Source organism: Sus scrofa, chromosome 13, assembly GCF_000003025.6.
Source record: "Sus scrofa isolate TJ Tabasco breed Duroc chromosome 13, Sscrofa11.1, whole genome shotgun sequence".
NCBI classification, from domain to species: Eukaryota; Metazoa; Chordata; class Mammalia; order Artiodactyla; family Suidae; genus Sus; species Sus scrofa.
Genome location: NC_010455.5, coordinates 108,048,124 through 108,072,911, shown reverse-complemented (window position 1 = coordinate 108,072,911; position 24,788 = coordinate 108,048,124). Strand labels below are relative to the sequence as shown.

Here is a 24,788-nt window from a genome sequence, read left to right as displayed (position 1 = left end):
TGTGTCAGAGACAGGAGGCCGTAGCAGGGCCAGGTCTTTATGTAGTGGGGTCTGTGTCAGGCAGACAAGGGGAATGGGAGGTTTCCTTGGAGGCTTTTGTAAAGCTCTGTGCTTCTGGGGGCTCGATTAGAATAATCAGCGGCCTTGGGAAATTCACACGGTTTTGGTGAAGCTGTGATCCATCATCATCCATCATACTTGTGCACTGGGTGACTGAGGAGCCAAATACCAGGCCGGCGGGGTGGCCAGAGCCTGGCTCTGCGTGGAGCTCTCGGTCTGGGGCAGGGCTCCAGGAAGCCGGGCAGTGGGAGGGGAGGAGGGGGCTGCAGGGAAGCCAGTCCCTCAGGAGGCCTGTGCTTGGGGGGCTTCCCCCTCCAGCATTGCCCCCCCACTCCCACCCCAGGAGGCAGTCTAGGAACAGGAAGGAATGATACAGCGCTTTGGAAGATTTGTGGATTGTTTGCTTTGGATTTCCTCAGCTTAATTTGTGTTTGGCCGGGTTTGTTTGGAGTTTATTTCTAATTTATTTTGAGTTTGTGTTTGTTTGCAGGCTTTAACAATTTTGAAAAAACTCCCTGGAGTGTTCGTTGTTTGACCTTCCTTCTGTGTGCATTGGCATTGTGGGAAGGATTGGGTTTTGTCATGTCAAAGGAAAGTGGTGGTGGGTGTGTGTGTGTGTGTGTGTGTGTGTGTGTGTGTGTGTGTATTTTGGGGGAGACAACCAATAAAACCCTCACTATACGTTCCTTGTTTTAGCAACATTTTTTTTTCAGGCTCTCTTAACTTAGGAGGAAACATGGTTTTTGATCATTTTCACAAAGTGTTTCTAAATTTCATAATTAGGAGAATTCTGTTTAGTTCTATAGAAAAGCATTTATTGCCACATGATCTCAGAGTCAGTCTTCTCAGAGTCCTGTGTAAAATTGGGTTGCTCAGTAATGACTAATTTGGTTTCTCAGTTCCCAAGCAAAGTACTTTCGCAGCCAAGAATGTAAATTTTTACCGATTTTCCATTTTGGTTTTTCTCAGGAAACCAGGGAAAGAGTCAAATCTAGGTATATGTACATATTAGTACTAATTATATACAATGAAACCATAAATCCCAACATTATGATGCTTATTAGTTAAGAAAATGTACTTAAAATGCGCTCTCTGGTTCAGAGGGTTAATGGAATTATTGACTCTCAAAAACAAACAAAAAAAAGCCCTTTTTTGGATCTGTGTCTTAACACTTAGGCTTATGTAAATCAATATAGAATCCCTGCTATCTTGTTTTTGTTTCACTTTACATTATTTTACTCCCTTTTAATGGCCACCAAATGGTAAACAGTTGCCCTCTCGAAAAGGAGTTTATTGCTTTTCCCTTTTGGACAGTGCAAATAAAACAAATAGGTGTCTTCTAGTTCATTCTCCCCCCTATTATACTTAGTAAAATGAAAATCCAAAGAAGAATGCATGTAAGTATATTGCAGTTTTCCAAGATTTGTTTTGTGTACCTATGAGAAAATATGACTAGTAAAAAAGAAAGAAGTAGACAGATACACATATGATGCTATCTTATTGGTTTCTGTTGCACCCATTGCTGTGAGACACCCCCGGGAATTGTTGGACCTAAAGTAAAATAATCATAGATAATGTCGAACAATAATAACTGGAAATCAACTCCCACCCTCTCCCTGTTTTCCCTTTTCTCTTTCTTTCACTAAGAAAATACACAAGTAAATAATATCAAACAGATTAGTCACTTTGGGGCATGGGGGCACCTGGGCTAAGGGGTATATGGACTGGGGACCCCTCCCCCATAGGCCTGGGGTTTTGGAGATTTGGGTGGAGGGCTAGCAGGGAAGGGCACTGGGTGAAGAATGTTGATTTGCATAATTTCCTGTATATTCATTTATGGGTTTTAAAAATTATCTTAATAAGATTTATTGACTTTTGACTATCTTGTCTCAAAAGTCAAAATTGTGGGGGCACTTTTGTAGGGGCAAAAATTACATCTGTTTGAATTTTGCCTAATAAATTTCTCTCATGACCACTGAGATGAGGAGTTGTTCTGGAGCCTTTCTTGTGGATTCCATCTCAAGCAACATTGAGCAAGGAAGGGGTTGTGTATCTTGAAAGCACCTTGTGAAGCCCAGTGTCTGAGCTGTGATTTCCAGGATATATGGGACAACTTAAAGTTTAGGAACTTAAAGAGTGATCAACATTTAAAAGTATAGTTCCTCATTTAAAGGAATGAGGCTTGTTACAATATTCACATTCCTTAAGAGTCTGCCAGACCTAGTGAAGGTGTCTTCAAATGCCTTACCTGACATTTTCTCTATTTGCACCTGCAAGAATGACAATTTTCCTTCTGTTCCTATGTTGATCATGTGATTTCTGTGGAGTCTTCATCAAGGGAAAAGCCCCTGGTTCTACAGTGCCCTCATGCCCTAGGTGCCTGGGCTTCTCTTGTTGCCTCCTAACTGCCCAACACTCCTACTACGATGTTTGGTCTCTCAGCCTTTGTTTTCTCATCCCCCATATGTGTCTCATCCCACAGAGTGGCAGACTCTACTGACCACTGATAAAATAACTCATGATGTAGTATATTGGTTCATCAGGGTTATTTTATGCCCCCTTTCCCTACTCCCTCACCAGATTCTCTCAATTTTACTTCCCAGATCTCTCTCTCTCTCTCTCTCTCTCTCACTCCCTCTCCCTCTGTTTGTCTCTCTCTTATTTTTCATCCTCCACCATCATGGTCATTTTAAAAAAGCCTTTGTTGTCTCTTGCTTGGATTACTGAAATGGTTTCTGACCAATTCATCTGCCTTCTATGTCATTCCTCTCAAATGTCTCTTGTTCTTTGAGTCAAAGTGCTCATCCTAAAACACATCTCTGATCTTTCCATTCTTCTCCCCGAGACTCTTCACTATCACCATATTCATAAAAGGAGAAAGGTCCAACTCTAGAACCTGGCATAGGGATGTCTTTGACCTACCGGCTGCTCATTGCTTCTTCCTTCCCGTCTCTATCTACCTTCTTTCTCACTATAAATCTGGTGGTATTGAGAAACCCTTAGTCCCATGCCCTTACAAAGCAGCGGAAACAAATCCGACTAGGAACCATGAGGTTGCGAGTTCGATCCCTGGCCTTACCCAATGGGTTAAGGATCCGGCATTGCCATGAGCTGTGGTGTAGGTCACAGATGTGGCTTGGATCTGACATTGCTGTGGCTCTGGCGTAGGTTGGCAGCTGTAACTCCGATTAGACCCCTAGCCTGGGAATTTCCATATGCCGTGGGCGCAACCCTGAAAAGACAAAAAAATAAGTTAAATAAAATACAGTCCTCTTTCTTCCTGGAATGATCTTTCTTCCTTTGTCTTTTCTCTGGGAGGCTCCCTTGAAACCATCTTTATTCTTTCACATCCTTCTTAGGTGTCACCATCCCTGGACAGCCTATCCTAACCTTCCTTATCCTCAGAATGAAATCCTTTCTCATCTGCACCTCACACGTAGGTTGTTAATCATGGGTCCTATGTTTTATTTGTACAGCTTTTTTCTCTACTGGACCATGGCTCTTTGAGGCCAGGAATGAAGTCAGTCATTTGGGCTCCTAGAGTTTAAGCTGTGTCTGTGTAGCTCATAGGCAATTTTTAAAAGCATTTAGAAAGGAACAAGCTATCAATGGTCAAGAGGACTCTTGAAGACGGTTTTGCCTTAACCCAAAGGAATGATGCTTCATGGGGGGGGGTTGATTTCAGACATGAGAGCAGGTTGGGTCAGGAATGTCATTTTTTGGGTGGGTTAGCTTAAGACAGGCCTTGGTCTACACATCCACTGGAGCTGAGGGGAGGGAGAGCATGCATATCATGTGTTGTCTGGGGTTTGGCAGAGTGGAGACATCAGTGCTGATGGTGCCCAGACTCCCATACTTAACAGCAGACCCCATAGGTTATTAAAGCTGAGAGCCTATCTAGGAAGATTAGCTGGAGGAAGTGCTTTAGCCACAGAGCAAAGGCAGTCGCTTGATTAGTGCCTCAGACATGGTATGTCACTGTGGTATTGGATTTCTATGTGAACCATTACTCGGATATTTGAGATCTGGAGCTTCAGTTCTAAACTGACCTTGCACTTGATTTCTGAATCCAGGCATCAGCAATGGGCCCTGCTCACATCTCTTAGACTGCATTTCCCAGTAGTAAGTTTTTTATCCTTTGTTTTCAGACATTTGAAAGAGATGCTGAGAATTAACCCATATGGTGTTTGTTTAGGTGGGGAATCCTAAATAGCTTCTTGTCCTGGGAGAACACGGTAGCAAATATATCTTTACAGTAATGTGTTTTAAATCAAAAGGGCTCCATATTTTCCCTTGTGTTTGAATGTGACATTCTTGATCATTCCAGACCCACCTGTCTGAAAACACAGGAATCAAAAACAGGAGTCACTCTCAAATTTCACCTCTATTTAATCCATCACAGGAACATACTGGCTTTTCACTGTATATATATAAAAAACCACACTAGGACATTTAAACAAAGTGACACAGATCATCAGCAGATCAACTGGGAATGACGGCTCAATCAAACAAATGTATGTTGAGAATTTCCACAGGGCAGCTCGTGCAGCAGCCAAGCCAAATTTGTTTAGTATACATGAGTTAGCTGCTTAGGAACATTCGCTATGCTGCATGCCAGATGATGACTTTTCTATGTAAACATCCATTTAGCAGCATATACCCATCCATGAAAGTGTTGGCGTGTTTTTGATCTATTCTCCTGGACTCCTGAAATTATGACTTCATTCCACTGGCAGCCAAGTACCAAACCCACACATGCACCATTTAGGATTTAAAAAAAAGGGGGGATGGGTAAGCTATACACTTATTTCAAAATGTAATATAACCATCCAAAAGGTAGGAGAAACTCCATAAAAGTGACAGGTCATTTCACTTTCCTGACAAGCAATAAAGCAAGCATCATTAAAATGGATGTCAAATTACAGGGCAGGGAAGCAGCAGGGAAAATACTTACCTTGTTCTTGGTATTTGAAATAGAATGTGGTGTATTTATCCTACCTCAGCCTAAATTTGGAGGCATTCCTTTTTGGGGGTGGGAGTTAAGGCCTCATTTATTAAGTTGGAATTTCAGAATCAGATCCCATAAGTAAGAACATTTGGATTCTTCAGAAAAAGGCATTTTAAAATTTGTTTTATTAATTCTGTACCTGAACAATTTACTTATTTTTTAAAAAGAAATCACTTAAAGAATAGAAGACTCCATTGATCACATTCTTTAAGCCCAGACCAAGAGAGCCAAGTGTTTATTAAGAAAACCTCCACAGAAACAAACCCCCAGACTTTCTGGTAGAATTTTCAAACTCTGTGTTTACTCTCACTGGCTGTTGTGAAGTCCACCTTGCATTGTGCAAGGTTCAGCTCGATGCTCTAGTTTATTAATCAAAAGTCTCTCTGATTCTTTTCAACTGGGGAAGTCTCAATTTGGGAGGATGTTTTCAAAGAGAAAGCTTGAGAATTCCCTTTTTGGACCAAGGGGTAATTGAAATTTGTTGGAAGGGATCTTTGTTTCCAAATTTTAACCTCCTCTAGAAGAGCACTTGGCAATTATCACTTGCTTGAGCAAATATTCTGAGTGGCCAATAGATTAGAAATTCTCTAAAAAATACCTCCTCTCCAGTGGTGGCAATAACTTTTGTGGATAATAGCTTCCTTTAAAATCTGCTTAAGATTCACAGCTGGCTGACCTACAAAGTACAGCTTTTAAAAATGAAACTTCTCATAATTAGCATTTTGTAAAGTTGGTTCAATTTGAATTTGAACATTTACTGTATTCAGGGCATTGGAGCAGAAGTATAAGGATAATTGAGACACAGCCACTGCTCTCAAGCAGCTGAAAATCAAAATGAGGAAATAAGACATGAAAACAACTAACATCAGGGTAAATGACAGAAGAATATGTTCTGAAGTGCATTTTACATTCTCTGGGATCCAAAAAGGAAGGTACTTACTATGGCTGGGGAGGTGGTGGACATGTAGATTGGGAATCCTTTGCAAGTGAGATGACATCTAAATTGGATCTGAAAGAGTTTCAGTGCATAAACTCTTCACTGCTGCCTCTTCCCTGAGGCCTTCCCTGACTACGTAATCACTCACCTCCACAATTCTGTTTCATTTTCTCCTCAATACTAGCACTCTCTCAGATTCTCCATCTATGTGTTGGTTCCTTTTTCTCTCTACCCACCAGGCTATAAGGTTCTTGAAATCAGGGGCATTGCTGGTTTTGCTCACTGCTCCATTCCTAGCCGTCAGAACAAGAGTGGACCTTCACTAGGGAGGAGTGTGTTGGGGAGTGAGGGAAGGACATTTGAGATCAGAAGGCTGACAAGGAGAACAGCAGAGAAACTACATTTCACAGGCTATTCATGGACACAAAATAGATTATTGTGGCTAGATTATAGGATGCATTAAAAGCATAAGACGGGCAAATTAGTTATGACCAAAGACAAACAAACTTTCCAAGGTGTCCAAAAGTTGTTACCAGTTTTTGAGAAAAAAATTGGTGAGCTCTAACCCTTAATGAGGGTCAGTCTTGATGATCCATGATAAAACTTTCTTGGGAGTCGGATATGCCTTTAGCAGCATTCACACATCCATGAAAGCAACTGTGTTATATGTTCTTCAGACCCTTTATTCAGGTTTTAACATGGGATATAGGCAATTTTTATATTTTCATTACTATTAATGTGCCCCCAAATGTGGAAAAACAGGAGGCCATGGTTAAATCCATAGAGAAAACACTGATACCGATGTAAGTGTACATAGAGTTTAATGACTTGAGTTGAGGGCAAAATAATATTAGATTGAGTGGGGATTTGTAGTAAACAAAATATTTTGTTTAAATATAAATATAAATATAAATTAGAACAATAACCTACCACATTGCCACACATACATTTTACATAGTCCCAAGAATACTGTTTATCAAAGCAGCTCCCAGGTATTGGGATAAACCTGAAGCTTTCAAAGTGTTGATTGATCGCTCACTGTTAGTGGTTCACTAGGATTCCATAGCTGCTCCCCAGTCAACAGCCTGGAAGGAAATGATACTAGGCTTGGAACAAAGGCTGGACTGTTACGTTAACAACTGCCTTACACTGCAGTTAAATATATCAATTAATAGTCATAAATTTCTAGAGGCATGATCTGGTAAGAATACAGAATAAACTGCATGTGACAATTCAATTTTCTATCCCCACAGGAGCACAGGCTGCTCCTCACTTTTGCATAACAGAACTTTGAGAGAACTCTGGGTGGGTTTGCCTGTCTTCTACTACTGAGCTTCTTGGAAGTGTTGGGAGTGTTGTCATGGTAGTGGGATGTATGTATAGCCTGGATGTACCTGTCCCCATCTTCATCCATCAGCCAAGAATTAGAGGTGTTTTTGGGTGTCCACCAATTACACCATAGTACTGGAGGAACAGCAAGAAAGTTCTTCGTGTAGTTCCCACTGTGGTGCAGTGGGTTAAGGATCCGGTGCCACAGCAGCTGTGGCATAAATTGCAGCTGCAACTCAGATTCGATCCCTGGTCCAAGAACTTCTATATGCCCCGGGTGTGACCAAAAAGAAAGAAAGTTCTTGGAGTTATTCATGTTCTTTTATCATATTCTTTTACTTTTCAAGGCACACGTTCTTTCTGAAGTGTTAAAATGGGATATTTGTGGTAGGAATTGAACTGCCCTATCCAAGGGTTAGGGAAAGAGATAAACTAATCCCATGACTTTTTCTTCTCTGCATTTTGGGCTAAAATCATGGGAAGTTTATCCCATTATCAAAAATTCTTATTTTGCATGGCCAATAACGTCTGTTTCAAATATAAACCTTCTAACCTTATTCAGGCCAGGCTCATCACAGAGATGAGGAGAACTCATCTTTTTATACCATATCACTGATTGGTCTTTCTTTCTTTTCTTTTTCTTTTTTTTTTTTCTTTTTTTTTTTTTTGTCTTTTTTAGGGCTGCACCTGAGGCATATGGAGGTTCCCAGGCTAGGGGAATTGGAGATGTAGCCCCTGGTCTACACCATAGCCACAGCGATGTCAGATCCAAGCCACATCTGCAACCTACACCATAGCTTACAGCAATGCCAGATCCACTGAGTGAGGCCAGGGATCGAAACTGAGTCCTCATAAATACTAGTCAGATTTGTTTCTGCTAAGCCATGCCAGGAACTCCCACACAGTGATCTTTCTTTACATTTGGATTCAACAAGTGTTTATTGATAGGGGAGTGATAAAGAATGAATTGTTCATGAACTATTTCATTACCTTTGTTTCCTGAATGCAGGTAGATCTGAAAGATAACTGATCATTAAGGGCTGTCACTTAAGACCTAGAGATAAGAGAAACTTTCCTAATAAAAATGATAATGACTTTTGGCATTCAGAGTTTCCTCTAAAGTTTACAAAAGATGCTCAAATGCATTATTTCTTCTGATTCTTACTACACGTTTGTGTTACAAGCATTTTACAAACCAGCGTTGTCTAGAAGTTCCTACTACGGTGCAACGGGATGGGCATTGCACCCGCACAGTGGGTTAAGGATCTGGTGTTACTACAGCTGCAGTGTAGGTGACAACTGACGCTGGAATCTGATCCCTGACCTGGGAACTCCATATGCTGTGGGGCGGCCAAGAAAGAAAAGAAAACAAAACAAACGAACAAACAAAAAACCAGTATTGTCTAATAGAAATATAAATGAGAGGTGTATATTAATTTAAAATTTTCTGGTAGCCACATTAAAACAAGTAAAAAGAAACAGGGAGAATAAATTTTACTAATATATTTTACCTAGCCACTATATCCTAAATTGTATCATTTCAGTATATAGTCAACATACAAAAATTATTAGCTAGATATTTTACAATTTTTGTACCAGGTTTTAAAAACCTGGTGTGTGTTTTTAGGCTTATAGCACATCTTAATTTGGAGTAGCCACATTTCAAACACTTTATTGCCACATGTGTCTGATGGGTACCATATTGGGCAAATATCAGATATGGATAAATAAATTGAGGTTCAGCTAGGTCAAGAGACTTTCCCAGGGTCACATAACTAGTTAGGCGGCTTGAACCCCATGTGATCTTCTGGTTTAAGCAAGAATTGTCTTGGGATTGTGGTTTACAGTTTATCCTAATTTACTTGTGATATTGTGGGTTGAAGCTATAGAGTAGGAAGCTGGAGAGGTTATGGAGAATGATTCTATCATATAAATTATGCTTCTTTATTGCTAGCTCTAGAAATGTCATAGAGTTTGTAGTTTTAAAAACAAGCTCCAAATGAAATTTGGATGCACAGCCTGGTTTGGGATAGCTGCTGGTCTCTGAACTCTTTGAACTCCTTTGAATTTATTCATTTCTATATTTATACATTCATTTAAGTATTTATTGAACATTTACTATGTGCCAGACACTATGCTTGGTGCTGCAGATGCCTCAGTGAACAAAGCAGACAGGTTCCCTACCCTTGTGAAGATTACATTCTACAACCTACAAAGAATTGCAGGTTCATAGCAGATGCTGCAATAAATGCTGGTGAAATCAAATTGAGTTGGCAATATTTGATACTGATTTACAAATCTTACTTCCCAGAGGACTCAGTAAAAATCTTGAGAAAAGGGACTTCCCATCATGGCTCAGTGGAAACAAATCTGACTAGCATCCATGAGGATGCAGGTTCGATCCCTGGCCTCACTGAATGGGTTAAGGATCCGGCATTGCCGTAAGCTGTGGTGTAGTTCGCAGACGCGGCTCAGATCTGGCATTGCTGTGGCTGTGGTGTGGGCCGGCAGCTGTAGCTCTGATTCGACCCCTAGCCTGGGAACCTCCATATGCCTCAGGTGTGGTCCCCAAAAGACAAAAAAGAAAAAAAATTATTGAGAAAAGGATAAACATGATTTACCCATATAAGGACCTTTTTGTCTGATTTTATACTTTTCACAACAAATGTATTTGAAGAGGCTGCAATGTGAAGAGGACACGAGACAAACTCTGCATTGATTCCATTTGGTTATATTCATCTATTAGCATCTGAAGCATTTGGAGCGTGTGTGTCTGTGTGTCTGTGTGTCTGTGTGTGTGAGCGCTGCACAAAAGCACAGTAGATTCAGCATGCATCTTCCCTTCCTTCAATGGGATATTTTTACTGTATTCTTAAACAGACCTAGGGCACAATTTGTGTGATGTCTTTTGCACATTTCTGTTAGATTTTTTAATTTAGAGAAAGAAAAAGAAGTACTGCTCACTGCTTCTAGCACAGTTGGTTTGCTTTGTCTAACGGTGAGTCATTAAATACACATTAAATTATTATGTCACAGAAACTTTGGTAGGGGGATTTCTTCAGTAAATCAGGCACCATGCTCCCCACCCTCATCACCTTATGGTCCGGAAGAATTTAGATGGAGGCGTGATTTAATAACTTTCCCTACCTGAGCTCTCTTGAATTTGGGCTATGCCAATTGCCTAACCCTCTTCTGACTCACCACATATTTATATAAGGTTTTTGTTTGTTTGTTATTTGTATGTGTTTTGACTTGTTGCAAACAATGCTGTTTCTTGGAAAGAATTTATAATGCACTTCTTTTCCACCTAGAAGAAAGAAAGTCTGCTCAGCTTGTTTTTCTTTAGCCAAGTATTTTCATTTGACCTTTTTAAGCTGGCTAAACTTTGAAGAAAAATGCAGATATACTCTACTGTTTGAAATGGTGCAGAGATTTAGGAGGGTTAATTTAGAAATTCATAAATCCTTTGCACTATGCAAATTAATGACCTGTAACCTTTTTTTCCCCCAGGTGACTTATTTTGACTTAACTATGTCCAAATAAATGTGTTTATTTAGGAGAGCTCAATGCTACCAAAAACTGACATGCTAAGCATCTCCTATGGCTCACAATATGTATGAGAGATGTGGACCACCCTCTGTTTTCTCATTATGCCAAATAATGGAAAGTGGAAATCACGCTAATCCTTCCTTCTGTGTCTGCTGTACCTCTGCAAATATGATAAACTCAATCCAATTAAAAGTCATTACCTCTCCAAGGCTCAGCCGCAGTCTATAACCTCGTTTCACAATCCTCTCGATTATCTGTCTTCATCACAGGTAGAATTTTTAGCCATCTTCCACTGAAGTTTTCTCTTAAAAGAGAGGAAAATCATTTTTAGTGTTGATTACTCTAGTTCTTGTTTTCTGTACCATTCACTCGACTCTTTTCAGTGCAGCTTTATATTAGACAAGTTAATTCTTCCTGGGCATTTGTCTTATCTCCCTCACTAGAGTGTAAGTCCTTTGAAAGCAGCAATTTCACTTTATTCTTTTTTGTGACCCCCTCCACGGTGCTTTGCATATAAAAGTCTTGTTGACTAAATGATTAACCGTTTGCAGCATGTGTTGGATCATAGTCGATAAGATTTATTAGTGGTGATGAGTATTAAAAAGTTGTACAGTAATATAGCAATGATAGCAACAAAAACAATAAAAATAAAAAGAGCACAAAGCTTGCTAAGTTACTGCATAATTATTTTATGTGTTTCAGGTATCTCTCCTGCCCCTAGTGGATTTTCTCGACATCATATACTTTTGATAGAATTATAACATTTCCAATTTTTCCTCTTAAGTGGTCATAGTTTATATATACTTACATGGATTGATCCACAGTATATTTGAAGCAACAAGCATTTTAGATGTTGAGATGAGCAAACTGATAATTTTCTGGCTTCTTCTTTAGCTCTGAGATTCTACAATGCTGTGAAAAATGGATAATTTCAATCAATTATTCAATTAAGCAATATGATGCCAAAAGATTTTATTTAACTTAACCAAATGTAATAACTCAACTACTTGATATATTTAATAGCTATAACTTATTTAAAAAGCAAGTTGCTAAAGAAGATTTATTGGAATAAATCTGTAAAATGATCAGCAAAAAAAGAATAGATTTTGCTTATTCTGGACGGTAATACCAGCATCTAAGTAAGTCATTTTATACAATGTCAACATAAACAGGCAGTACAATATGTTTTGTCTACACTAAGAAATAACAATAAAAAATAACAATAATAATTTTTGTTTTGTTTTGTTTTGTTTTTTAAGACCACACCTGAAACATACGGAAGCTTCCAGGTTAGGGGTCAAATCAGAGCTGTAGCTGCTGGCTTTTGTCACAGCCACAGCAATGTGGGATCCTAGCCATGTCTGCAACCTACATTGTAGCTCACAGCAATGCTGGATCCTTAACCCACTGAGCAAGGCCAGGGATTGAACCCATGTCCTTGTGGATACTAGTAGGGTTCATTACCACTGAGCCATGATGGGAACTCCAGTATTCCTTTTTCACAAAGCACCTTGATCAATAAATAGATTATTTTTTGAGATTTTTTTTTTCACCTTGTAAACACAGCTTTTAAAATTTATTTTGCTACTTTTGCTTTTGGTTATTTGACCATCATAGCATATGTGGATATTATTTGGGAAAGGCCCATCATCTGTTGAGCAGTGTGGGACACCAGAAAATTGTAGTACTGCCATTTTCTCTGACAACACTTGCTTTAGATTGGAGGCTCCACGATGATCTGACAGTCTTCCCTCTGAATACAGCACTGTTCTGAGGTCACCCAGAACTATCTCTGGTCTGTCTGGCACAACTTCCAATTCAAACTGGAAGATAAATGTTGTGGTTTCAGCCATTTATAGGCTGGTGGGAGTTTCAGTGGCGTCACAGCAGTCCCACCTGGTTCATAGTAAAATGCTCAGTCTTTTTTTTCATTGAAGTAGACCAAGTAGAAATACATTTTAACTAGTTACATGACCGGGAAACCATCCACTTCTCCGTGTGGTTTTCACTTGGCTTATTTTGTAATGGGAATGTGGGCAATGCTGTTTTAGAACCTGTAGGTTTCGTCATTTTATGAGTTATTTAGAAGCAGTGAGAGTAAATCATTCCTATTTTGATCCTTACATTATTGTGAAGAGTTTGGTGACACTCAGAAAGAAATGTGAATGCCAACTGCCTTTCCACCAAGAATTGAAATGAGATTTATCCATGTTTTTTTTCCATTCTTTAAATTGAGGTATAATTGACATATAACATTATGTCAGTTTCAGTTAATTTGCTGTTTGCATATTTGCATATTGCAAAATGATTACCACAATAAGTTTAGTTAACATTTTCACCATACATAGTTACATATTTTTTGTGTGTGATGAGAAATTTTGAGATTTCCTCTCAGCAACTTTCAGATATGCAGACAGTATTGTTAATTGTGGTCATCATGATGTACATTACAGTGTCATGACATTTATTTTATAGCTGGAAGTTTGTAACTCTTGACCCCCTTCACCCATTTCACCTACTTCTGGAAGACTGCCATGGCCAATTGCAGTTACTTATATTCAACTCTTAACAGTCATCATTTTTCTTAACCTCCTCTTAGATCTTATTTTATTTCATTGTCATATACCGGTTGCCATCTCTGTCTTCACTACTTAAGCTTCCTGAGGGCAGAAATTTGATCTTACTCAAGTCCATACCTAGCCATAGCAATGTGCACAGTTCCCAGTACTACATGGTGCCAAATCAGTGTTTTGAAGTGGGGAAATGAGTAAGTCTGCAAAGTCGCATATTGGGCAAAGACTACCGCCCCAACACTTCAGTTGTCTAATTCCTCTTTTAATGCTTGGAAAGAACTTAAAGCTAGGCACTTTGGTAGTCTATCTATCCACCAAATTTCAATTGGAGTGTGCAACTGAAGCAGGCACACAAAACTGGAAAAGTCTGGGACATCTGTTTAATCCTTCACTTTCATCATAAGGAGCCCACCAAAGATTTTGAAAGTCAAATGTATATTTATTCCACAGAGGAAACTTTATCAACCAGTGCAAAAGTTTACTGGCACTAGCTGGTGATATAATGGGTAGTTTAAATCCTGCTAACTGCAAATAATTTTTCAACGGTGTTTATGATTGTGGTAGAGTTTAGTGAGGCAGAAGTACAGATAACATAAATATTTCGACAAAAGCCGATTGTACTGGAGCCATAAATAAATTAGACCCAGTTTGTAAATAAATTTAATTTTTGCCAGCAAACATTTATAATCCTCTCTTGCTGCAAACGATAGTAATTTATATAGAAGAGGTCCTGAATGCCTTTCTTTAAAAGTCACTTCTCATTAGGAGGCAGCGCCTGGGGCCCGTCAAGTGTCTTAGACTGTGTGACTCAATTAGACATGAAGGATACTGTACAGACCACCTAATGCTACTAGTTATTGTACATGTTGATAATGACAATTTCCAGAGACCATACATAGTTTGGTAGTCTATGAAGTTGTCATATTATAGCATTCCCTTAAATACCTAGCTTGTGTTACCACTTAGCAATGTTGAAATTACCCCCTCTCAGATCATAAGTGCTATTTAGTGTATGTATACACATATGCATGGCACATCTGTTCATATTTTTTGGAAAACATTTTTTTATCAAAGTGTATAATGTTTTCTCAAATTAAAAAAACCCTTCCTTTATGTTTTTCAATGACATTCCATCCCTCCCCATGGTTTTGAATGATTTTACGTTTAATATGATGTAGTGTTGGGAAACTCAATATGGGGGCCTTCAGAGCTGGAAATGGGGGCAGAAAATTGCATTCCTTGGAACCATCTAAACTTATTTTACACTGAAGATACTATATTTGCAATGGGTCCAGAGTCCAGGCTGAAATCAGTCAAATCAAAGAAATTTCCCCACAGAATCACTTTAAGATCAGAAGTCATTGTTGTCTTTGTTACCAAGCTTTGTGAGAACAAGAACCAGTGTTCATTTTCAAATAAAACCTAATTTTGAGACTAACAACATTTCATTGTTCTGGCCACTCTCTGTTCCTTATCAAACTAAGAGTGTGGTTAGGTTAGTGTTCTCTTGCTTGTTCACATTCCTTTTTATCAGCAAGTCATTGCTACAACTCCCTCTTCTGCCAGATATGCATAATTATTTTCTTTTCTTTAAGTAGGACTCCTGGCTATAAGAAAGTTCTTCTGTTTTGTAGCAGTAGAGAAGGGTCTGCATCAAGTCAGCCATGAGAATGAATTAGATCTTACATTTACACTGTTTATTCCACTCTCCTGTGTACCTATCTTTGTTTATTATGTGGGAGAAAGTGGAGGACAATCTCATTTACTTTTTGATCTTCATCTTTGGGGGGGTTGTTCTGAATATTTTTATCCAGTTTATATTATAATTCAGTTTCCTTGCTATAAAACACACTTTCCCCCTCCTTGCTTTAACTTGTAGCTCCTGAGTTTTGCTCTCTGCTTTGGAGGCAAAAGGATCTCTGGCAAAAGTCACCAAGCCACACTTAGGTCATTATAATAAACAAGTTGGGGCTTTCATTTCACATGCAGAGCTGAATGAAGCAGAGCTGTGGTCCAAGGGATCCCAGTTGCTCCTTCATTAGCAATGGCACATTAATGCACTCTCATGTTCCCCTCTCCACCTTTAAGACTTTTTTTTTTTTTTTTAAGGCAGCAAATCAGGTCACTCTTTAGCATGCGAAGGGCTGCAGCTTTCCTCTGAAACCACCATCAACAACATAAACAAATTAGAGGTAGTAAACCACACGTTCTGCCCACACGTAAACCACAGTCCTCACCAGAGGGCAGTCTACTTAATGTGAGAATAACAGCCCAGTTTTATAAGCCTCTACTGGGAATAAATTCCAGTTTCACTGGTTAAAACAAAGTTAGGCAGCTCAGAGTACAGCCTCTCCTAGCTTACGTTGGGAGAGACCAAACCAATTTTCAAAGTGCCTTTCCAGGAAATATATTTTATAAGCTTCTGGTACACCAAGCTTTGACCATCCATTGGTGTTCCTTATGTAGAACTGAGATTGCTTGAGTGGCACAGACCTGGAGCTGAACTTGTCCCATGTGTTTGTTTTATGGACAGGGAAACAGAGATCCCCAAAAGCTGTGACTCTCAAGCTCTAGCTCTCAAGGTTACTCTGGGCAGTGGAGACATATTGCTGAATCCAGACCTCCATGTCAGGGTAGTGCCACTCCTGCTTTTCCTGAGTGCAAATGGCATAGTTTACAGTCCCCCAACTTGACCCATATGGGAGTTATAAAATATTCCCTATACCTTCCTGATGCTGATATGCTTCCTTTCCTGACAATGGTTAGTCCTCAACTAATGTGTCCAGCCCTAAACTAATGTGTTCCGTCATCAGTAAATTCCTGCCTGTGATAGTCTTTTCTTAAATACCTGTTTAAACAGTAATTTAGATAAGAGTGTCCCATTTGTGTGCAACAGGAAATGCCTGCCTTCTTTTAGATACGCTGGCAAATAATTACTGTAGATATGGCTTGAATACTGAAAGGCTGTACTCTGGTCATTTCAGACTGCCTGAGGAGTAACCACCCAGTCTGCTGCGACCTAATTTCAGGGCATTTCTATTTTACTCTAAATGAAAATGAAGGAAAATCACTTTGGGGATATAAAAAGCTTATGAGAAAAGCCATCAGGTCAAAGGTTGCCAAAAGTCTCTTGAAAATTTGTCTTGCTAAAAGAGTCGAGGCACATAGTTATAATGTAAAAGAAACAGTATCTGATATGTGATAAGTCTGTTCTTAGCTGGTCATTCCAGTGGGTATTGGCGATCGCGTCTCCCTTAACAACAGAATAAGCCAAACATTAACCAGGTCATGTTTTTCCTTGGACTAGTACTCACGGAGCTTTAATGTCTTTATTTTAGCTGTTATAGATCTGTAAGTAGATACCAAAGGGCTTTACTGGTACCTCAACTATGAATTTTCTGGCAGTTTCTTTCCATAACCCCTTTTAAAAAGCTTAGTTCCATCTCTGAAGAGGAACTTTTGGAAATGGCCAAACCCATTTCATAAGAGTTTAGAAGCTACCAGTGTAATTCACAAACCATACTTGTTTAGTGAAAGGTCTGTGAAATTCCTAGGAGAGTAAAGAAACTCTTAACCAGACTTAAAAGTCCCAGAACAAGCAAGAGGTATGCCACCATCCTACAAGAAAGATAAATGTTTTCTCACTGATTTGGTCTTTTACTTCCAGCTCATGTGGTATTTTTTGCCATCTTCTTCACTTGCCTCCCAACACTTCCACACTTTTAGGTCTTTTTGACAGTCCATAAATAAAGTATTTTTAGGAAACACTGGGGGGGAAAGTTCCATAAGGAAGAAATGGAATGCTCTGGTACAAGGAAGTAGCAAATACTAGAGGTGCAAGGAAGCTTAGTAGGCCATTAAAAAAATTCCATGTACCAAGACCTGTTGATAGATTATTTCACAAAAATAATGGTCTCTAGAGACATGCATTCTACAAAAGCAGTCCAGTGTCAACAGATTCTATGGTGGTCTATTTTCTTCTCATCCCTACCCAGAGGCAGCACTTTCTGAAGACCATATCCATCAGCAGCTTCCATTCTGTTAGATGCCTCTATTTTCTCAGCCTGTACCTGTGGACCCTGACTACTGTCCTTTGAAGCTATTTTAAGTCAATTTTCTGGAAATTCATTTTCCTTACGTTTACTAGCTTCCTTTCTTCCTTTCGTTGGGATCTGAAATTTCACTGTCTTGGGGCCATTCTCACAGAATATTCTACTGGCCCGTTCTTCGCAGCCGCCTTCTTTGTTCTTTTTGTGCATCTGGCCTTACTCGGGCTCCACCCTTTCCCCCAGCCTGGCGCGCCTGGATTGGCTGTGCTGCTGGTACAGAAGAGCTGGCTGGAGAGGTCCTCGCTTTCTGGCAAGCAGGCGAGCGGTCACCGCTCTGGAATTGTCCTAACAAGGGAAGAAGAGCATGTCCGGTTTGAATTTTGGAAGGAAATTGATGTGTGTCTCCCCCCCCACCGCCCCCGTTAGCAGGCATCGACTCACAGACTCATGTTCCTGCGCTCATGTCCTACCAGGAGGTCCCTGGTGGGGCTGAGGTTTGGCAGCACCTCCCCTGCTCGCGGAGCTGGGCACGCATCCCCGCTCTCAGCCACGTGTAATCCTTCCTGTCTGCTCGCAAGTTGGGCACAAAGTACCCGCGCTTGGGCCCACCCTCTTCTTTAGTAGCAATTAACCTTTACTACAGTGTTTCCTTTGAAGTTTGCTCATGTTTTTATTACAAAACTGCAATGAGGAACATAATGGGGGGAAATGTCTAAATTTCTGAGTTACCTAATCTGTTCAATTCCCTTGCTGGTCTCCTCCTGGCAGTTGTTTCATGTAGTTATGATCTCAACCGGTCTGCCTGAGATTTCAAACCATGTTTCTGTCTCAGCCTATTTTTAAGATTAGTAAGCTATTACACACACACACGCACACACACTTCAAATGCACACGGATGTGTCTATTATATGCGTCTGTGTGTACAGCTGAGTATATAGAACGGATTTCTTTAATGTCTATGGAAATTTGTCTTAGAGTCAAACTGTGTATGTATGCTTTTAATGTTAACATTAAACTCTAGTTGCTAAATATTTTCTATCAATGAACTCATGTGAAGAAGAGTAGAGAGAAAAATTATTTCTGTTAGTATCACTAATGATAATGCTGAGTGATAAGTATTATGACCGGTACTGAATGCCATTAGTGGTGAAACTCAGAATTTTGAATGGCATCTGCCCAGAAGATTTGCAGTTAAACTAGGCAGAGAGGCCAAGTGAAACAAATGGTGAGTTATATAAAACCCACAAAAAGAGAAGGCATTTTAGGCCAGCCTTGCAAATAAGAACCAAAGAATTATGAGTGAAATGGCATTTTTTTTTCTAGCCTGCCGTTCACAGGAGCTCAAATAAATGAAATCATTTTTCTCTGCTTTTCACTCAGCAGTAAATCATTGGTAATCCAAGGTTGGTAGAAAAGCAACTATGAAACTCAAAGAAAATACAAAAGAATCTTTTTTTATTTTTTTTCCTCTTTAGGATGGGTAAGGACTCTAAGAAAAATGTAAAAATCACAAAGGAAAAATAGACTTGATTCCATACAAGTTAAAAATTTTATAGGACAAAAACCCCATTAAGAAACCAAATGATAAATGTTCTACTGGGGTGAGTAGCAAAAAACTGTATCAAAGGGCTCATGTCTTTATGATTAATAAGATAGACCAATAAAAGCCCAATTAAAATTGGACAAAAACAATGAATAATTTGCAAAAGAGAAGGAGGAATGACAAATAAAAATATTTAGTCCAAGTAGTCACTGTGTGAATTAAAGCAACAATAAATATGCAGTCTTTTCCACTGTATTACTAAATTAAAACACATAATAATAAATGCCAGTCTGGTTGCTAGGATTATAAATTGGTATATAGCACTGAGAAGCAATCTGTCAATACTCACAAAGCTTTCTTACAAGAATCTAACCTAAGGAAATTAAATGAATGAACATAAATATTTATATGAAAGAATGTTCATTCAGTGGTATTTATGGTATCAGAAAATTAGAAGCAACAAATAAATACTATTTACGTTTCGTGGATTTACATTATGGAATATTATGCAGCAATTGAATATTGTTTAGTATTTTTAAAACATAAGGAAATGTTCTTGAAGTGAAAAAAAAAAATCACACCACTCACATAGTAGGGCCACAATTTTGAAACAACAACAACAACTTTGAAATATATCTTTAAAGAAAAAAAAAAAAAGCAAATTGCCTAAGAGTTAAAGGGAGGATTGACTTTAAACACCTGTATTCTAGTTTCAGCTGATTTTGGATATACTGGTTAGCATCCTTGAGTATCAGGTTACACATCTGCAAAATGGAAGGTTATTTTTTTCACCATAGTTTTCTCACTGGATTGTGAGAAAATATAGATACATCTGTGGAAGTTATTATTATCAGTATCATTTCTGCAATTTCCTCTTTGCAGATTCTGATATGTTTTCAAAATACATCTCACCTCAAGTGGAAACCGTTTGTTAGTTATTCAGAGTCATAGAAAATAAATATAAACTGTGTGGCCTTTTGCTTGGTCTCTGGGTATATTGCACTGAAGAGGCTGGTTTCCAAGAGCATTTCCCAAGTCATTTGCCTCAAATCCAACAATAAGCCTGCCTTTCTGTCCTCATTCAGTTAATGACACACCTAAAGGATACATGAAGCAAATTCCAGTAGCAGGCAGTTCAGCTCCCAGAAGTTACAAGGGTTATTTATCTTTATGGGAGCACTGATATACTTCTTACCTGATACTTACCTATTGTAAACGTGCCCCATCTGTCAATATGATATCTGAGCAATGGTTTAATTAACTATAGTTATAACTCAGGAAAAAGATCTACCAATTTCCTCCCAATAACAGAGATTTAATGGAGATGTGATAATTGAGGTAGTTTGTCATTTAGATGAAATGTTTTAGTGGCTTTTTGAATAGTTCTTGAGTAATGTACATGGAAACATTAGTTTACTTTGGTTTATGCAAATACTCAATGCAGCATGATAAATTGCATTTGCTGTTGAAAATTTTATAATGCTAGATTACACTGAAATATTGTTGCATGTTTTGATATGTAAAACTCAGCAGTTTTGTATTTCCACAGCCCTTCTTATATTTAACTCAGATAATAGTATATTAACAGTGGCTTAGAAACAAATTGCCTGGGTTTGCATATATACTTAATGCCTGCACATGGATGAATAGGACCATAAGTCTTTCTCCTGGATTTGCTTGTCTGTATAAGCTGTTCTTCAGTTTTAATCGGAATATTTTTGCTATTATAACCAGAATTGCATTCAGGTTTAAAATCTAAATTCTTTTGTGCATGAGCCTGGGCATGTGTGTATTTTGTCTTCACAGGAATTGAAATCCAAACTCACTCATTTAAAAATTATGCATTGGGAAAGTTTGTGGGTAACTCAAAGGTCATGGGGTTAGCTATGCTAGTGGAAGGGCCCAGATGGGTTTGTATCTATCCTTTTTTAAGGTTTGAGATCACTTTGATGAAACTGACAATATGACAGATTTAACCCTTTGAGGAAATAGGGGAGATTTTACTGACCTTTAATGGCTAATTACTGGAGGAAATAGTTCTAGTCATTTTGATGCATTTTTGTTTCCTGCTGCTTAAATGGATAAGCCTATAGATTACATAATATCTTCCAATTTTTAGTATTTCTCAAAAAACCCCAAAATCTTTGCAATGAGTGTTAAATCCCTTTAAAAATCTGCAGAGTAAGTCTACATTTGCGGTAGTTAAATGTTGCATTTCTAGAAAGATGTTTTTATCTATTTTTAGCTGTATCAAAAGTGCTAGTGAATTTTTGGCTCTTAGGTAGCAGTGCAAAATCTTCCTGAATCAAGAGTATTTGGATCCTTAAGTGTATTCCTCTGATAATGTTTCTTTGGGGCATTATTAAAATTGTTTCTTTTGGTGTTGGGTTTGGAGAAAAATTTATAATCCATGGCATTCCATTTCTATGGGTTTAAAAGTGCTTTTTAGGATCAAAATAATTTCCTATAGTTGGTAGAAAAATATTGATTTGGCTTAATAGTTCAATAAAATTATATATCTTACAAGTATTTTTTTAAGCACTTTTATTCAGATCATTTGGAGAATTTCTAAGACATGTGAATCCCGAGTCTCCCCTTTAAGGGCTTATTTCTTAGTTTGAAATAAAAGGAACATTCATATTAAACTCTAAGTAGTAATTTGGAGAAGTATTTAATCAGACTGAAGGGGGAAGTTATGTAAGAGTTGAAAGAAGGGAGATACTTAGATTAAATGGGATGACAAGGAGGTAAGTTGGAAGTTGACATGGAGAATGACTAGAAGTTGGATGGTCAGAGGGGCAGAGATAGGGTGATTGGGTGAGAAGAACCACAGAAGAAATGCTTTCTGAACTCGGAAGACCAGAGTAAATTTATTCTGGCCTGGGGGATCCTACTGAGGAGTGTTGAGATTAAGAGGAAAGGGAAAATGGTTTCAAAATGGGGAAGATTTCATTCACAAGTTACCTGGGAACACTAGGAATTATTGGAGACTACTGCATAGGAAAGCTGATATGCTCAGAAGATAGTTTGAAGAGCACCGTACAGGCTCAGAGTTGAGGGATACTGGAAGGAAGCTGGAGGTCTGGAGACCCATTTAGAGGACTGTTAAAAAATTCAGGAATAAAAACACGGATCGTAAGAATAAGATGAAGTTAAAATCTTGCAAGAAGAATGGACAGCATTTAATGACAATAGATTGAAGATGAAGGAGAGAAAATATCCATGTTATTTTTGAAACTTGAACATGGATAATTAGGGGAAAATATTATTTTTAGTGGAAATGGAGAAGTGGGTAGGGGAGTCAATTTGAGAATGGATGACGCTGTGCAAGGTTTTGGACATGCTAAACTGGAATGATAATGAGCTTGTTGAGTTGAGATCACATGTCTCATAGGAGTAAGGTTGTGTTCTGAGCTTGGTTCTGTGCTTCATTTAAATGGCATTATATTATTATTTGAATTAAGAACCAAGCACTTCATTAGAAAGATACTTTTGTATGAACAATTACTTTATACTTCACAGAAATTTAAGAGGAGTCAGTACCTGATGGACAGTTGTTAATAAGTATTATGCTTAATTATGCCAAAATGAATCAGAGAAGGAATTGGGAGTAGAACTCGGGTTTTTTATGCTCTAGCCTGATAAACTATCTTGGAAGATTTTAATAATTTGTAGAACTATAGAGTTGGTAAGATCTTAAAAGTCCTCTAGTCTAGTCATCAACCTAAAGTTAAAATTCTTCTGTATCATCCTTAATTCATGGCTTTCTAGGTTATATTAGAGCCCCTATGCTAGGAAACATAAGGTAACTCATTTACCTTTGGATGGCTCTGATTGAAATCTGTCTTATAATTTTAATCTGTTTTTCTTAGTTCTCCCCTTTGAAGGTCTACAATTTGAGCAAATTAGGTATGTCCCTCCGTCCATAATCCTAGTGGAGAAATGTGTTTATTTGCTTTAAGATAACTGAAATCCCCTTCAATGGGTGGGAAATTTAAGCTCAGTCATTATTCTTTGTGCTTTTCCCCACCCTTGAGTTGCATAAAGATCTTAAGGCTGATATGGTACTGTCAGTTACTTCAGGCATGGGGGTTGTGTTGCTCTGAGGAGCCCCTTGAGCTCCAGTGTTGAGTGTCCAGAATCCTAGTTACTCTACCCTGCATCTCCCCCAGGGCACTGCTCCAGGCAAGGCCCTCTGATCTCTACCATTTCTCAGTCTGGAGGACATTCACTCTCTTTTTGGTGCACCCCAAGACACTGTCTTCTCTTTTTTTCCCTTTGGGAAAACTAACCTAATTTCTTCAGTGATTTTAGTTTTTACAAGTTTCCAGAGGAATCACCAGCAACAACTAACTTTAACTCTGCTCTGCATAAGTTACTGAGGCATGGAAATACCAAGGGTTTGACCAATGTGTTTGAAATGAGAAAGGAAAAATAGAGAAAGAACAAACATCAATTAATATTCCAATAAATAATCCTGCCATAAGAATTTAAGCCTTGTTGCACATGGCAGACTTTGGAATCTTTGATGACTCTCCTACAATTTAGTCCAAGATACCATTGCACGATATAACTTTCCAAGACATTATATAATGCTATCAGCTCCATTTGGGATGGCTTGCAGGGTTGTAGAAGTACCCTAGGTTTACTTATCTTTACTTTATTCAAAATAATAATTAAATGGCTGATTGTTTCCCAGCTGGGTAATAGATTGAGCTGACGCATGGGTGTACTGACAGTTACAGATTATCTCATTTGATTTATGGATTCACCACAGATAAACTGAAGAGGCAATAATCCCTCCCTCCTCCTTCATCTGTGACTGACAAGAGATTTTAATGTAGGCATATGTCAACAAGGGTCTTTCCTATTTTTGTCTTAGAAGAGCAACAGCATTATAAGGTGAATATTGAGCTGTGGAATTTTCTTTTCTATATTAGTAGGAATTTACGAAGTTATTATTTATTCACAGGTAATGAGTGTGTATATGGCAGCTACCCTGAAATTCCTGTGGAAGAAATGCCAGATGCAGATGGAGTAACCAGCACTCTCTCCCTCAATATTCAAGAGCCATGCTCTCCAGCCACATCCAGCGAAGCATTCACTCCGAAGGAGGGCTCTCCTTACAAAGCCCCCATCTACATCCCTGATGATATCCCCATCCCTGCTGAGTTTGAGCTTCGAGAGTCAAATATGCCTGGAGCAGGGCTTGGAATATGGACCAAAAGGAAAATTGAAGCAGGTGAAAAATTTGGGCCTTATGTGGGAGAGCAGAGGTCAAACCTGAAAGATCCCAGCTATGGATGGGAGGTAAGAATATATTTTGAGTTAACACATTTATCTATATTAAGCTGTCTAAAAAAGCGATTACTTTTTTAAGATATCCCTAAAACAAGCAAATTCCATTTGCTGCAAAATGTTTTCAAATAGATTTTAAGGATGAACCTCCCTTACAATTTCACTGCTTATTAAGACCAAAGACTTGCTTAAAGATGTGGCATTATAAAAAGAATGGTCAAAGAATGGTATCTTGAAAACATACTAAAGAAAATAAATATTTTTTGAATTAATATTTGGAAACATTGTATATGACCACCCCGACGATATGTGGCCGAATCAAACAAAAGTTGCTATATGACATGTTTATGGTATTTTATCTTTTCTTTCTTTTTTTTTCTTTTTTTGGTCTATTGTGTTTTTAGGGCCTCACCTGTGGCATATGGAGGTTCCCAGGCTAAGG

At 38.6% G+C, this 24,788-nt stretch overlaps 1 protein-coding gene across 5 annotated transcripts in view; it reads left to right on the top strand.

Annotated features, from left to right (window-relative positions):
* Positions 1-24,788, top strand: part of MECOM (MDS1 and EVI1 complex locus) — a 582,930-nt gene that overhangs the window by 263,225 nt on the left and 294,917 nt on the right. For all 5 annotated transcript variants that reach the window (XM_021071139.1, XM_021071138.1, XM_021071140.1 and 2 more), the window contains exon 2: positions 24,021-24,358. In XM_021071139.1, coding sequence (XP_020926798.1) covers positions 24,021-24,358 — 338 coding nt within the window. The remainder of the gene's footprint in view (positions 1-24,020; positions 24,359-24,788) is intronic.